Source organism: Hermetia illucens, chromosome 3 (genome assembly GCF_905115235.1).
Source record: "Hermetia illucens chromosome 3, iHerIll2.2.curated.20191125, whole genome shotgun sequence".
Taxonomy (NCBI): Eukaryota; Metazoa; Arthropoda; class Insecta; order Diptera; family Stratiomyidae; genus Hermetia; species Hermetia illucens.
This window is the reverse complement of record NC_051851.1, coordinates 80,229,247-80,242,078: the sequence shown is the minus strand read 5'-3', so window position 1 is coordinate 80,242,078 and position 12,832 is coordinate 80,229,247. Positions and strand designations below refer to the sequence as shown.

At 41.4% G+C, this 12,832-nt stretch overlaps 1 protein-coding gene across 2 annotated transcripts in view; it reads right to left on the bottom strand.

Moving 5' to 3' along the window:
• Positions 1-12,832, bottom strand: part of LOC119651131 (octopamine receptor Oamb) — a 348,125-nt gene that overhangs the window by 48,402 nt on the left and 286,891 nt on the right. The window contains exon 6 of one of the 2 annotated variants that reach the window (XM_038054524.1): positions 5,439-6,623. The exons of the other annotated variant lie outside the window; for it this stretch is intronic. Coding sequence (XP_037910452.1) covers positions 5,758-6,623 — 866 coding nt within the window. The 3' untranslated portion in view covers positions 5,439-5,757. Of the gene's footprint in view, positions 1-5,438; positions 6,624-12,832 lie in introns of those variants that run through there. 2 annotated transcript variants of the gene reach the window in all.

The window sequence follows — 12,832 nt, the reverse complement described above, 5'->3', positions numbered from 1 at the left end:
CATAAGTGGTTGTTAAACTGACCAGGGCAAATGAGCTGAAAAAAATTAATCTCAAACACTACAAGGGAACCGTACTTACTTGATACCGCTATTTGGGCGAAGAGAACAGTTACGATTTAATTCTTAGAAAATTGGATGCTTGCCGAACATCGGCATGAATAAGGTCAAGCTTCAATATCTACTACAAGTGCAAATACTACCAGCTGTACAAGGTCTGCCTGAAGAGGACCAAGTCGGTCATTAAGGCTGCCAGGAAGTGGTCTAAACTATTCCTAAAATACTGAAAGCATCAGCAAGTCTGTGGAAGTCGGTAAGGTCTCTGTCGCGGAGTATAGAAATCCATAATAACAATTCGAAAAAAATTTGTGAAAAATCTTCCAGTTAGACGCTGCAGCTGCTAATCCACAGACTTCCCCGCTAATGAAGAGGACCCCAGCCGTGAGAGGTTATCAAACCGATAACTACCGAGGAAAAATTCAATTGGGATATGAATAGGTTGTCTGCATATAAATTTTTAGTCCCGGACGGCATAATGCCTGTTGTGGTTCATATATATCAAGAAAGAGTTATGGCTTGGTTTGTAGAGATACACTCCAGCTGTATTTCATTCAGATATGCATCGTACTCTGGGAGGTACCAGTGCATGGTTTTCACTTCCTTCATGTTGACGATTCTAAAGTGCGACATACACGGTTATCGAATGGACGCCTTTTCCCAAGGTTCACACCCTTGACTTATCAACAGAATTCACTGTTTACGAGATAATCAGCTTGATAGCGCTTTTACTACCGTACATGGAATATGACCTAGCTGTCTTCGCGCACAGGGAACATTAAACAACGGTAGTATTAAAGCCATGAAAGAGGCTCTAATGAGGATAGGATTGGAGGGTGTCTTACCCATTGAATAGTATCTTTCCCAGGATATTTCAGTTTGACTTAGAAAGCAGCTACTTAATCAGAAGGGCACTCCAGTGGTGCCATTTCTCTTGTGCTCTGGTTGAGAGTGATTGGTCAAGTTCTACGGAAATTGAAAAGGAGCAGGGTGAAGATGGTGGCTTATGCCCACGACTAATGATATTGGTGTTATGGACGTTGCCCTCCATTATTAGTGAAAACATAGAGGTTGTAAGATCCCGGCTCGACATAAATCCAGCCGCAACGGAACTTAAGCTGTTTACCATCAAGTTTAGAGTGAAGGAATTTTACGTCCCTAAACTAACTGGCCAGAACTTCGCACTTACCTTTGAATGTACAGGGCCATACTTCGTTTAATTTTAACGTGCGATTCAATTGTTTGGTGCCAGGTGGTGAGTAAGAAATACAATAGAACCAAGGTTAACAGTATTTAATGGACTCTGCTGACATACCCGATAGATATCCGTAATGTACCCCTACACCTCCTACGTTATAGCGCCCAATGCTGTAAGACTACATGGATGAACTACGGATGATGGATACCAAATCATACGCCCATACCAACATCCTAGATGAAGCAGCTCAAGAAATTTGCGCATTTCCAACAGACTATACCGAATGCGAGCTGAGCTTCAAGAGGAATTTCGCTGTGAGATCTCCAATTAGGGCAGCGATGTGTTGCAAGGTTGCGATGGAGTGTTCTTCACCGACGGATCGAAGAAAGTCTGTGGAGTCGGTGCGGGAGTTTTTTCCGATACATCTACTGTAGCCGAGTCCATACCATTTTCCAGCTTGATGTATTTCGCAGCATTAAGGCTTTGCCATATGCCATGATATAGAACTTGCCTCTAGTTTTTGAAAGCAGTAGTAGCCAATGCTTCAGACACAGGTGGTGCCGGTCAGGGTAGGAGGGAGAATGAGCCTTCTTTTGCTAAGGCATCCCAGATTTCTTTTCATTCTACACCATTATGACCAGTTACCCGGAATAGTTCCGCCACAATACATCTAGAAACAGAGTTCAATCGGTTTCTTCATTCCTGAAGGATTTTTAAGTAATCAAAGGGCAGTTCATTCCTCTCAACGCAGCTTGACTATGGCTACAGACTCCGATGCACCTACCCTTCAATCGCTAAGAGTAACATATGTCGAGACAAAGGTCAGCCTGCACAGCCCGTAAGCTGTGGGGGCTCGTTTCATCTTTACCTCTATATGTTTATTGCAAAGAAGCCTCTTGATTAAAATAACTCCCAGATGTTTCACATCTTTAGAGAGTTGAAGAGCCGTATCCCTCATCTCTGGAAGGCAAAGATCATTCAGTTTCTTCCTTTATGGAAATAACATCATTGTGGTTTTATTTAGTAATGGATTTTTTAATAGGGCGAAAACGCACTGTATATTTCTACACACTATTACGAGATTTCAGGGAGTGTATTGACAGATTTTGCAGTTTGCATGGTCGCATATTGAGACTCCACAGCAGCACACAGCACTTACTTCTAGGCAGCCTTTTATTATTTCTGTTGTTATGTAGCGACTAACACCCACTTCAGTGCGTTAGCATAGCATAAATCCACTTAATTTAAGTTTCATCACCATCATGCTCTCTGGCGGCCTAACAAACCTTTTGGAAGGGCGTACAGCCGAACGCCCCTTAAACGTTCACGAGCCCCCGCATTGCGTACTCACCTGTCAGAGTTGCGTCCTTTCTTTGAAACCAAAGAGGGAAGTGCAAATTTAGAGGTTCTATGCTGGTAGGCATGTTGGTTTTCATTTAGTGGGTGCGACCTTAGCGCCTTTTCGCAAATGTGACGCTCGACAGGCTCTTCCAAGACATTTCAGAGAAAATAATGTGAAGCTGATTTGTTTGAAGCTCCTTGGATTTGAATAGTCATCTGTCCCAGGTTTAGGTAGAAGACTGCCTTAATATCCTGTCAAGAGTTAGCCACGTATATAAGAGCAAAACATTCTTGAAAAATATTTCTTAGAAGTTTCTCTAAGTGCTTAAGGGCGGTGCTAACCCTTTCGAGTTTCGAACGGTTCGTAGGAACCGCCAATTCCTTTCCTCCAGAAGTCTTCTGAGACCTGTTCTCCCGTGTACTGTACTGTACCAAGTGAGTTTATAAAGGCTCTACTCTGCAAATTCGCCTCATTTATTTTAAGGGCTCTGTACAGATTTGAAGTCCCTCTTTCAGAGTATGCTCTAAAGGAGCCTGCTTTCAAACGATCTTCTTATACCTTCGCTGTAAGTTGTGGAATTTTAACTAATCTGCATTCTTATTGGTTTCGCAAGTACAAATCAGAAGTCGTCTGGTAGATTTCCTAAGTGTTTGCAGTTTTCAGTTCCACAATGAAACTGTTTTATCGCTTTGGCCTTGGTTAATAGGACAAGCTTAGTCAGACTAAATTCTAAATAATGGTGATCAGAGGGTGATGACTTCATCTAGCACTCGCCAATCTCTAGTCAACTCTACCAACTATGAATTGGAGATTCTTTGATCAATTACTTCATTTTTTTTGCCGCCACCTAAGTTTGTGGGAGTTCGCGGTCATCCTATCAGCTGAAGTGATAAAATCAAACAGCTTCTTTCCTCTAGGATTGCATTTGGCTCTGCCTCAATAGATATACTGAGCGTCAAAACTTATGAACAGTTGAAGCTCATTTGATTCTATTATATATATTATCAGATGGCCTAGTCCTTGCGTCAATGGAGGCCACCATGGGGTAAGTAAGCAGAGGCAACTATGAGTTTTTCCTCTTAGCATTAACCTGCTATTGTAAGTTGGCCGTTTGGGTGGAGCGTTGATACCCTTCACAATTACTACAGGCCGGCTTTGGCGGTTTGAATCGTGTCGATTCTCCTCCTTAGGCGTTTCCTACAGCAGTCACGATACAAGCAGCTCGAGGCATGAAAACGGCGCATTACAGTAGAACTAGAGTCCAACTAGGACCCCTTGGAGTGGCCACTAAGACCAACCCTATCCATTTGGGAGAGGGATACATCCGGGGACGCAGTTATCTGCTGAAGATGTAGAAGGCAAGTCATACAGGAAATAATGTCATTCTCTGGAGCACGTTTCACAAGAACAACAATAGGGTAAAATCAGAAGATGGTCGACAATTGGATGCTGGGGACTGCAGGTTAATTCCAGCCAATTTTCAATGCGTGCCCACCTTAGGGAATCGCTGAGAAGGATGACCACAGGTGACAAATATTTGCTGAGAACATAGATGTGTGTTCACTGCCGGTGGAAGCTAAGCTTTAGTTTTCCGTTTAGCTCACAATTGTGGACATTTTCATTAATAATTAGAAATAATCACAGAATCGCAAAAAACGCTTCTAAGGAAAACTGAGGAAGTGTGTTTCTTGTTGTGTATATTAAAAGCAGTCCCCAAATACGAAAAATTCTCAAATAAACAGACCTCGAAGTAATTTTATGAGTGTGACTAGTTTTGAAACAAAGCGGTAGAAATTTGTACTAAAATGGAAAAGACGTCATGAAACGATACTAGCTTTAGGAATTTTATTTTCGAAACTAATTATCATGTAATAAAATAAGAAAAAATGACTTAGCTAAATATGATACTTTTATCATAATATAATGGCCCCCGACATAACAATATATACCTAAGTACGACATACGACGGCCAAGTCAGGATAATCATAGCATGCAATCGGAGAAACGTTAGGAGTTTGTATAATATAAGACCGACTCTACCATGTACGACTTAAAACTCTAAAAGCCCCAAAATAACCTGCTCGAACGCAATGGTGGAAAATTTAATGCAGGAATCTTTCACCAATATTTGAATTTACCAGCGAATCCAGTCAGAATGACCTTGGGGAGGAAGTGTAGGGAGGGAAAATCAAGGACTTTAAGTCCAAAAGAAAAATTTGGTCCTAATCAAGGCTAATACTCTCCCTGGTTTCGTCTCACCCAATGATAATAAACATCTATGAAGATCCCTCCCTAAAAAAGGCAAAAATAGACAAACATAATCTTGACTGAAACAGGACTCAGGTGTGCCGATTTCGTAAGCTTCATTTTGAGAGACTTTGAAAAAGTGTATAGGGGAGGGAAGTGCACTGAATGAGTCCACCTAGCCCAATGGAGGTAGTTTAATTGGATTTGAAGATTATGACCGCCTGGGATCGTCTTACTTATGAATAAAAACCACTCAGTCTTACTTAGTTTAAGATAAATCCATCGTACGGGTATATAGTTTGTATTTAGGAACAAAAGATTTTCACAGAAGAATTTACGATTTACAAATTGTAGCCCAACAATTTCGAAATGACGGAATATAACGAATCCGCCCGTAGAATTGAAGTAAATTTGAAAAGATTGAAGATACGTAAATGATGTACGATTGAAAGGTGAACAATGAAAACAAAGGCATTTTGTGCATCTGCCACTCTCAGTTCCTACTTGTTTAGTCGTCACTGGTAATAGAAATGAATAATAATTCATACAGATACTTACTCAGCGTAGGTAACTAAAAGACGTTTCTTCTTATTAAAACTTATATTCTTTTTCATATAAACAACCACAAACGAAAAGGAAGTGTCTTAATACAACACTTCAATAATTACCCAACTTACGGTCTAACATACGCGATGTTGATATTATTGTTCATTTATCAAATTCTCTGTAGAGTTCTTTGCCTGCGGCTTAGCACAAACAATGTTAACATTTTGTTGCCCTGTTCAGAGGTTCTAGTCGAGAGGTTCTAGTCTATGTTTCGCTTAGGTTACTATTTTATACCCTTACATATGAAGAATGTATGCATTCCAACAATGACTCCTTATATAATACATTTTTAACCATTTTCGAAGGCAAATTATGCATTCCTTTTATCGCTCCCGACGCGCTCCTTCGCCTTGGCTCTATTTTGATTCTTGGTAAGTGGAGAAGGAGGCAACAGTTGCCAGTCAAAATCATCAGTCTCATGTTGATTACAATCCGATATTGTCTGATGAAAATTAATTGGTACCAAACAAGCTCGTGCTGCAACCATTTGGAAGTTTTCAGCAGCTCTGAATGCGGACCGGGTGCAAACGCAACGGAACAAAATTCGTTTGAAAGCTATCCGAAACTCATTAGAGAAAAGAGCGTATATGACAGGGTTAATTGCCGAATTACAATAGCCCAGCCAGAACAAAACGGAGAACAGAAGGGGCTGAATGCAGTCGGGACAGAAAGCCCGCACTAAGTACATACTGAAGAAGGGAAGCCAACAGATGATGAATCCACCTACAATGATGGCTAAGGTTTTGGCAGCTTTGGTCTCCATTCGGAAGCGCCGCACCTGAAATTTAGGTCCTCGTTTGCTAGAGCCGTTCTTCTTTATTTTCGACGATAGAAGGAGTGTGGACGATGCATTTGCTGCAGGCTCCTCATTCAGTGTCAGTGACGATGAAGCATCCTCATTGGGATTTGGCCGTGTGAAAGGATAGCTCAATATAATGGAATTCTCGTCTTTCTGCTGTTTCAATTTGCAAAATACACCGCTGCTGGACATGCTTCTGTTCACGGGCTTCCGGCTGGTGGTGCTTTCCTTCACGCTTCCCCCGGTTGTCGTGGAGTTGGTCATGATGGAATCCGTCTTGGTTGCAGCCAACTTCTGGCTTTTATTGGAGCGTCCTCTGTGCATTCGTAATGTGAATGTTGTTTCATCAACACGGTTCGAAGAGGTTCCTTTGTAGCCTGAAAAATTGAGATTTTTATTGCCATGGCACAAGGTATTTGTTTCAGAAATTAGACAGGATACAAGTTTCATCAGAAAATTGACTCTTTGCTTATCGTAAAATTGATATTGTGAATGTAACTACCAATAATATTTCTACTGGAATTTCCCACGGAAATAGACATTCCATGGCAAGTATCTCAACATCAAGTCGATTTTCCGAGAGTATAATACAATTTCTTCAAAGTTACCAACATTTAAATTCTTACAATGAAAAAATGAATATGGAAAAGTACAAGAAAAAACTACTTAACTTTTGTTCCGTTGAATCCCAAATGAATGTGAGACTGTCTCGCAGGACACAACTTTATTTCACAAAACACTATTTTCAGGCTTAAAACATTCCATTTGAGATGCTTACTTCAATGAAATTTACAAATGGAAAAGATGCAAAAAATGTTACCAACTTTATAATCCGGAAGTACATGGACTGAATATCGGGAAAACGAAAAGAACGAGAAATATTCTGAAAATGAAACTTTAAATACTTTTCAAAGTCAAAGGTAAGACAATCTTTTTTGCACCAAAAACACCATGCTCACTAGCACTACTTTACGAACTTGGAAACTTTGACGTGAGTTTTATGACGAATTTTGATATACTGGAATGAGAAGGGGTTATTGCTACTGGTTATTTAAGGACACTTTGGTACAATGACTTTGAAAGTTGCTACTTAATATACAAACCTCCTGTATAATTATGAATGATGTTTAGAAATGCAACACATTTTGATAATTTATTGGTATTAGTTACAAAACATGCTCAATGAAGGAAGGGATCACAGACATAAAATTAAGGCCTAGGCGAATTTTCGATCTGTAGAAGTATTTTTTTTTTATAATTTTAGTGCTTAAATTCGGGGTCCACTGTCTGAAATTTTATTTACTTCGTTTTTATAAGTGAAGTATTTTTCGAACTAACCAATTGAAACAAATATCTGGTATTTGAGCAACCTAACAGCTAAGCAGTGAAAGGATAATAGAGGTTGCACGGTGAAAACACAAATTTGCACTCAGGATGAATTACACAACCTGGGAAACGCCTGCTCAACCATAAATATGGCTCTGGAATTCTGTCATAATGAAAAACTGCAGACAGGAGAGGATCTAGGTGAGAGTCCCGCCCTAAAAACGAAATAAATTGTACCAACTGCTGCTCCAGAATGGGAGCATTAGCAGGGCTACCCGGAAAAACTAATTTTGATGAAGCCTCGGCAAAGAAGAAAAGGAACAAGTCAGGGAACCGGAAGCTAAATGCTTTATGTATGAAAGGTTTTGTGAATTTTTCACGTATAAATATTTGAGTGAACCATTTCTACCTAACTCGTAATGCTTACACGCTTTAGTGTGATACTGGCATTCAAAGTCTTAGACTGCAGTAAATTTGTACAAAAACGGCAATTTTGATCTAATATAACTTTGTTTTCGATATTATTTCTCCTTATTCTCGATGACGTTTTTCATGCTGCCTCGCCCGTGGAAAAACTCAATGGACGATGACATCTTTCCTTAAACACCTTTACTACGCTGACGAAATCTGTTTGCTCTCTGGATTTGGAAAGAGAGGCAAGTACAGTTGGACGGAAGATAAAAGACAACAAAATCAAAGTTCGCAGTCTACCGGATCATCACACTCTCCCAATCTGCATTAACGGTGACAGCGTCGATGAGGTTGATAAGTTTATATATCTAAGAAAAGCAGTTTCCGCCGACGATGTCACCCAACTGGATGTTACCCGACGGATCAACAGCACTAGATCTGCTTTCGCGGCCCTGTCTAAAATCAGTTATCTCAACATCAAGATCAAATTCAGATTGTTCTGTGCTAGTGTTATCTCCATGTTGCTGTACGGGAGTAGCGTATGGAAAGTGAACTTTGCTTTTACCCAAAAGCGTCAAGCTTTCGTCTGTGATCGGAGTATGCTGGCCTGACACTACCTGAAATCAAGAACTCGTTCGACGTACAGGCTTACCACTCGTATCTGATATCATCGGAAGGCTGAAATGGCCTTTGCCAAGCAGTGAAATCCACTCTCCCAAGATGGCCGACGAGTAGGTCGCTAAAAGGTACTTGTCGCAGAACAGTAGAAAAGTAAGTGCCAGGACGATGTCTACCAAACTCAATAGTATTATACATCCAACTATACCCATATTGCAAATCTTGATATCATAATTCTAGGATTAACTTAAGGAAGAGCCCAGCCAATTTCTAGAGAATACAGCAGTTTTAATAAGGTAATATATCTGAAGAACCTAGTAATAAAATTCAGACAAATAGAGGCAACTAAAGGCCAAAACAACCTTTTTTATAGTCTACATAAATTACGTCAAGACTTTTGAGAGCGTTCCGCACACCTAGGTAATCGGTGTCCTACATCTGAATCGCGTTGATCTGAAGCCAATAAATCTTTTGGCGATAGTCATAAAAGGGTGGCATACTACTTTGTCAGTGCGTTCATCTGAGAGTACCAAGACTTCAGAGCCTATCCATAGCCGGAAATTCATTCAGGCCCGTTTGATTTTTCATGGCACTGAAAGTCCTTTCATGGCTACTGAATAATGCTATAGGGCATGGTTTTTGCAATATAATGTGGCCTATGTGCTAATTTCGAGCTGACGCAGGTATGTAGTTAGAATACATCAAGCTGGACGCTCTATGTGAACCCTGCAAATTGCAGACATGTTTAGCCATCTATGACCGGGGCAGACTTCTACAAATACCTAAGAATTTTGCAAGAAACCCATGCTCGAGTTTGTGATTTGAAGAATCCTCTAATGTTCGAATTTCAGCGACGTGTGAAGCTGATACTCGCATCTGACGGGGGAAAAAAAATAAACACACTGAAGATATTCGCTATTCCTTTACTGGCTTATGCGATTTGGAAGAGGTCCAGTAACGGATAAGGACTACTACGTCTATAGATGAACCTACCTCGTGACATCGGAGGCAGGCACGTGTTTTACGTTGCGCTTATTTTTACAGCAAAGAGCGGGTAAATCCCTTGCTGCTGTTTGTGAGGCAGACTGCACGTTGACTCCGCTTAAGAGTGACAGATCGTGAGTGAAGGGAAGTCAGACCAACAGCGGATCGATGAATAGAAGTCGAACATGGCAGCCACTTGTCTATTTGCATTTGCCGAGCAGATGGCTGTGGCGGGTGGATTTATGCGTGCCATTCAGGGCGGCGTAGCCGTCACTGGAGATTATAAAGAGATCACAATGAAATAGCGAGTGGAGAATGATCAGTGCAGAATGTGTCGTTAGGCGTAAGAGACGTCCAACCATCTTATTTCACTTTTTTGGCGGTGCAATACACGAACCGGCAAAATGCTGTATGCATGATGATTCACCAAAGCTTTGCAGACAAGCATGTGCTGATCGTGGGAACATGTTCAGCTTAACGGTATAAGCCGCAGGTGGTACTTAATAGTGCTGCTTTTTAGCCGGGGGGCGGCCACTTCTGATAGCCAAACACCACGGCCATCATAATAGCAGCATTGAATGGAAATTTGTGTAGAAGAAGGTAATGTTTGAGCCACTGGATTAGAAGATCAAAGAAATTTGGTGCCTCGAGACGGCGACTGGAGTTCTGATAAAAGTGTCAACGGTAGGTATTGCACCTAAACCCAAACGACTTCTATTGATGTCCTGGGACTCTCACATAATCTGGTTCAAACCATGAAGGAAGAAGTACCGCATTCTATCGGATTCCAGAGCACAGCGGTTAGAGGGAGCATCTGCACCGATTCAGGTTGGATGATTCTCCCTTCTGCCCTGAATGTGCTTGCAACCTTTTGAACTGGGGCGTGTGATGTTCTACTCTCCACGATTTTGATCGGAGAGACCGAGCCTGCAAGACACTTTGAAAGTCAGCATAAGGAGTCAGACCATCGTTATGGAAATGTTTTAGTAGCAGCTAAACTGGTCCGCGGTGAACTACACAATCAAAAGGATAGGGGCAGAACTTAGCTTGAGCGTTGAAAGCGCAATCCCCCCTAAAAGTAATGCTTTGCGGCGAATTCGCGGGGAAGGAGGACGGAAAAAGTGGGGCTGGTTTTAATGGTCGAAAATCTCACATACTGTTTCAACCTGCCGTGGCAATACATTTCTAAGATTTTCACCTCCCTCCATAGAAAAGGAAGGCAGACACACGGACGGACAGATTAGAGAGTAGACTAATTTTAATGAGATCTTGTTTCACATAAAATCTTAAAAAGTGGAATGGATCGTGTACGAAATACGAGTTATTAAACATCTAGCTGACAACTTGTCCAAATATAATGCCAACGTTGCTGCTTTGCAATAAATGCCATCAACGGGGTATGATTTCCTGGAGAAGGGCCACTATACCATATACTATAGCTTCCACCCAGGAAAAAGTGTGCAGATTTCCCAGTAATCAAGAGAATTAAATCTGCTATTATCGGCTTTGAAAATTGAGCGTAGCTTGCAAAAATGACTGTTTGACGTAGCTGGATCACGCGAAAGGAAATCCACAAACAAACATGAATCTCTCCAGGCACGATAACTTACTTAAAATTGCCCATGTGCTAATCGAATGCTTTGATGCATGTCTGAACATGTGTAGACTCGGACGCATCGTGCTCTGAGCTCACATAATAGCATCATCTCAATCATTCTCTGACAAGCAGGCGAAAGTGAACGCTAAAGCCTCCGTAACAACTTATAAGGGAAGGATAGCAGTTAACTTCAGTTTCCAGATACCCTGGATATGAAACATCGACAACTAGCCAGAAGTACGTTCGCCGTAGTATAATCCGGAAACGAGTGGTTCAGTGACGAATGTAAACTAGTATTGTGTGGTCAACTGTTTGACCAGATGCTGGTACCTGAAGATGGCGATCTTCTACGGGCCCAATTTGGTTGAAACTCGAATACCGAGCAAAATCCCAAGAAATTCAGAGTAGTAGTAGAAAAAATGGAGCTCGATAACAGCTTGCCAAAAGAGCGGAACGCAATGATTTCAGAAGTGTATCCCGCAAAAACTAGCTTGTGATCACAAATCTTTCGATGGTCCTCTGGAAGACGTTAAAGGCCGACTCCTCATCTAACATGACGACCAACGGAAGAGCTTGCAAGAACGCTTCACCGTGGTTCTCAACCGTATCACATCCGGTGAGGTTCCATCTCTGGTGGATGAAATGGCTTGCCACGGTAACATGCGGAAACGGCCTGTTCCTCCAAACAGAAGAGACATCAGTCGGCATTAATGCGTTCAAACGTAGTAAAGTTGTCAGGCTTAACGGTCTCTTCGTAGAATTGTATATCGCTGCACCTGTAGTTACTTCAGATTTGCAACTTTTACTCGTACGAAAATCATTCAAAGATGATCGCTAAGATTTCAAGAAAGAAGCACTTATTTTGAGTGTAATAAATGTAAAGGCATCTGCGTGCTCCGTGCCGTTAAATAATCCCGGAACGCATTACGGAAGCCTCTCGATAGCTCGATCGACAGAAACTAGGCTAGATTCGTCTCCGGATTCTCCTGCATTGAGCACATCAATAGCCTACATATCATTTTGGAACAGCGTTTCATCTGGAACTTCGCTTCACCTGCTCTTCATGTATTTCGAGAAAACTTTCGATAGTGTGAAGAGAGAGCGTATCTGGCATGCTCTACACTGGGAGATATTCCGGAAAAACGAATAAATAAAGTCAGAACGACATATGATGATGCTAAATGTCAGGTGCAGCCCCGAGGATTTGAGGCGAAAGTGAAGTTCACCAGGATCGCGTCTTGGTACCGGTACTGTTTCTTCTCGTTATCGGTAACGTTCTTTATGCTACTTTGTCCGGAGGACGCGGATGAATTCAATGGACAATTTTTCCTCAAACACCTCGGCAATGCTGATGACGTCTACTTTCTCTCTCACCGAGTAGTAAAGCTTGGCTAAATACCACTGGTTTTGATAAGAGCAAGTAGAGTTGAAGATAAACACCAACAAAACTGTTGTTCTCACTGACGGATTATCATTCTCGCCCCATCTGCATTTAAAGGAAAATTGACCCACTTTTACCAGGAAGCTGCAAACCTTTCTCAATACCTGTCTATACCGTATCATCGTGGTACGTTAAATGGTACTATTTCAAATGAATAGCTTGGTCGGAGCACAGTATGATCGGAAGGCGAAAGTGGAAATGGATAGGTC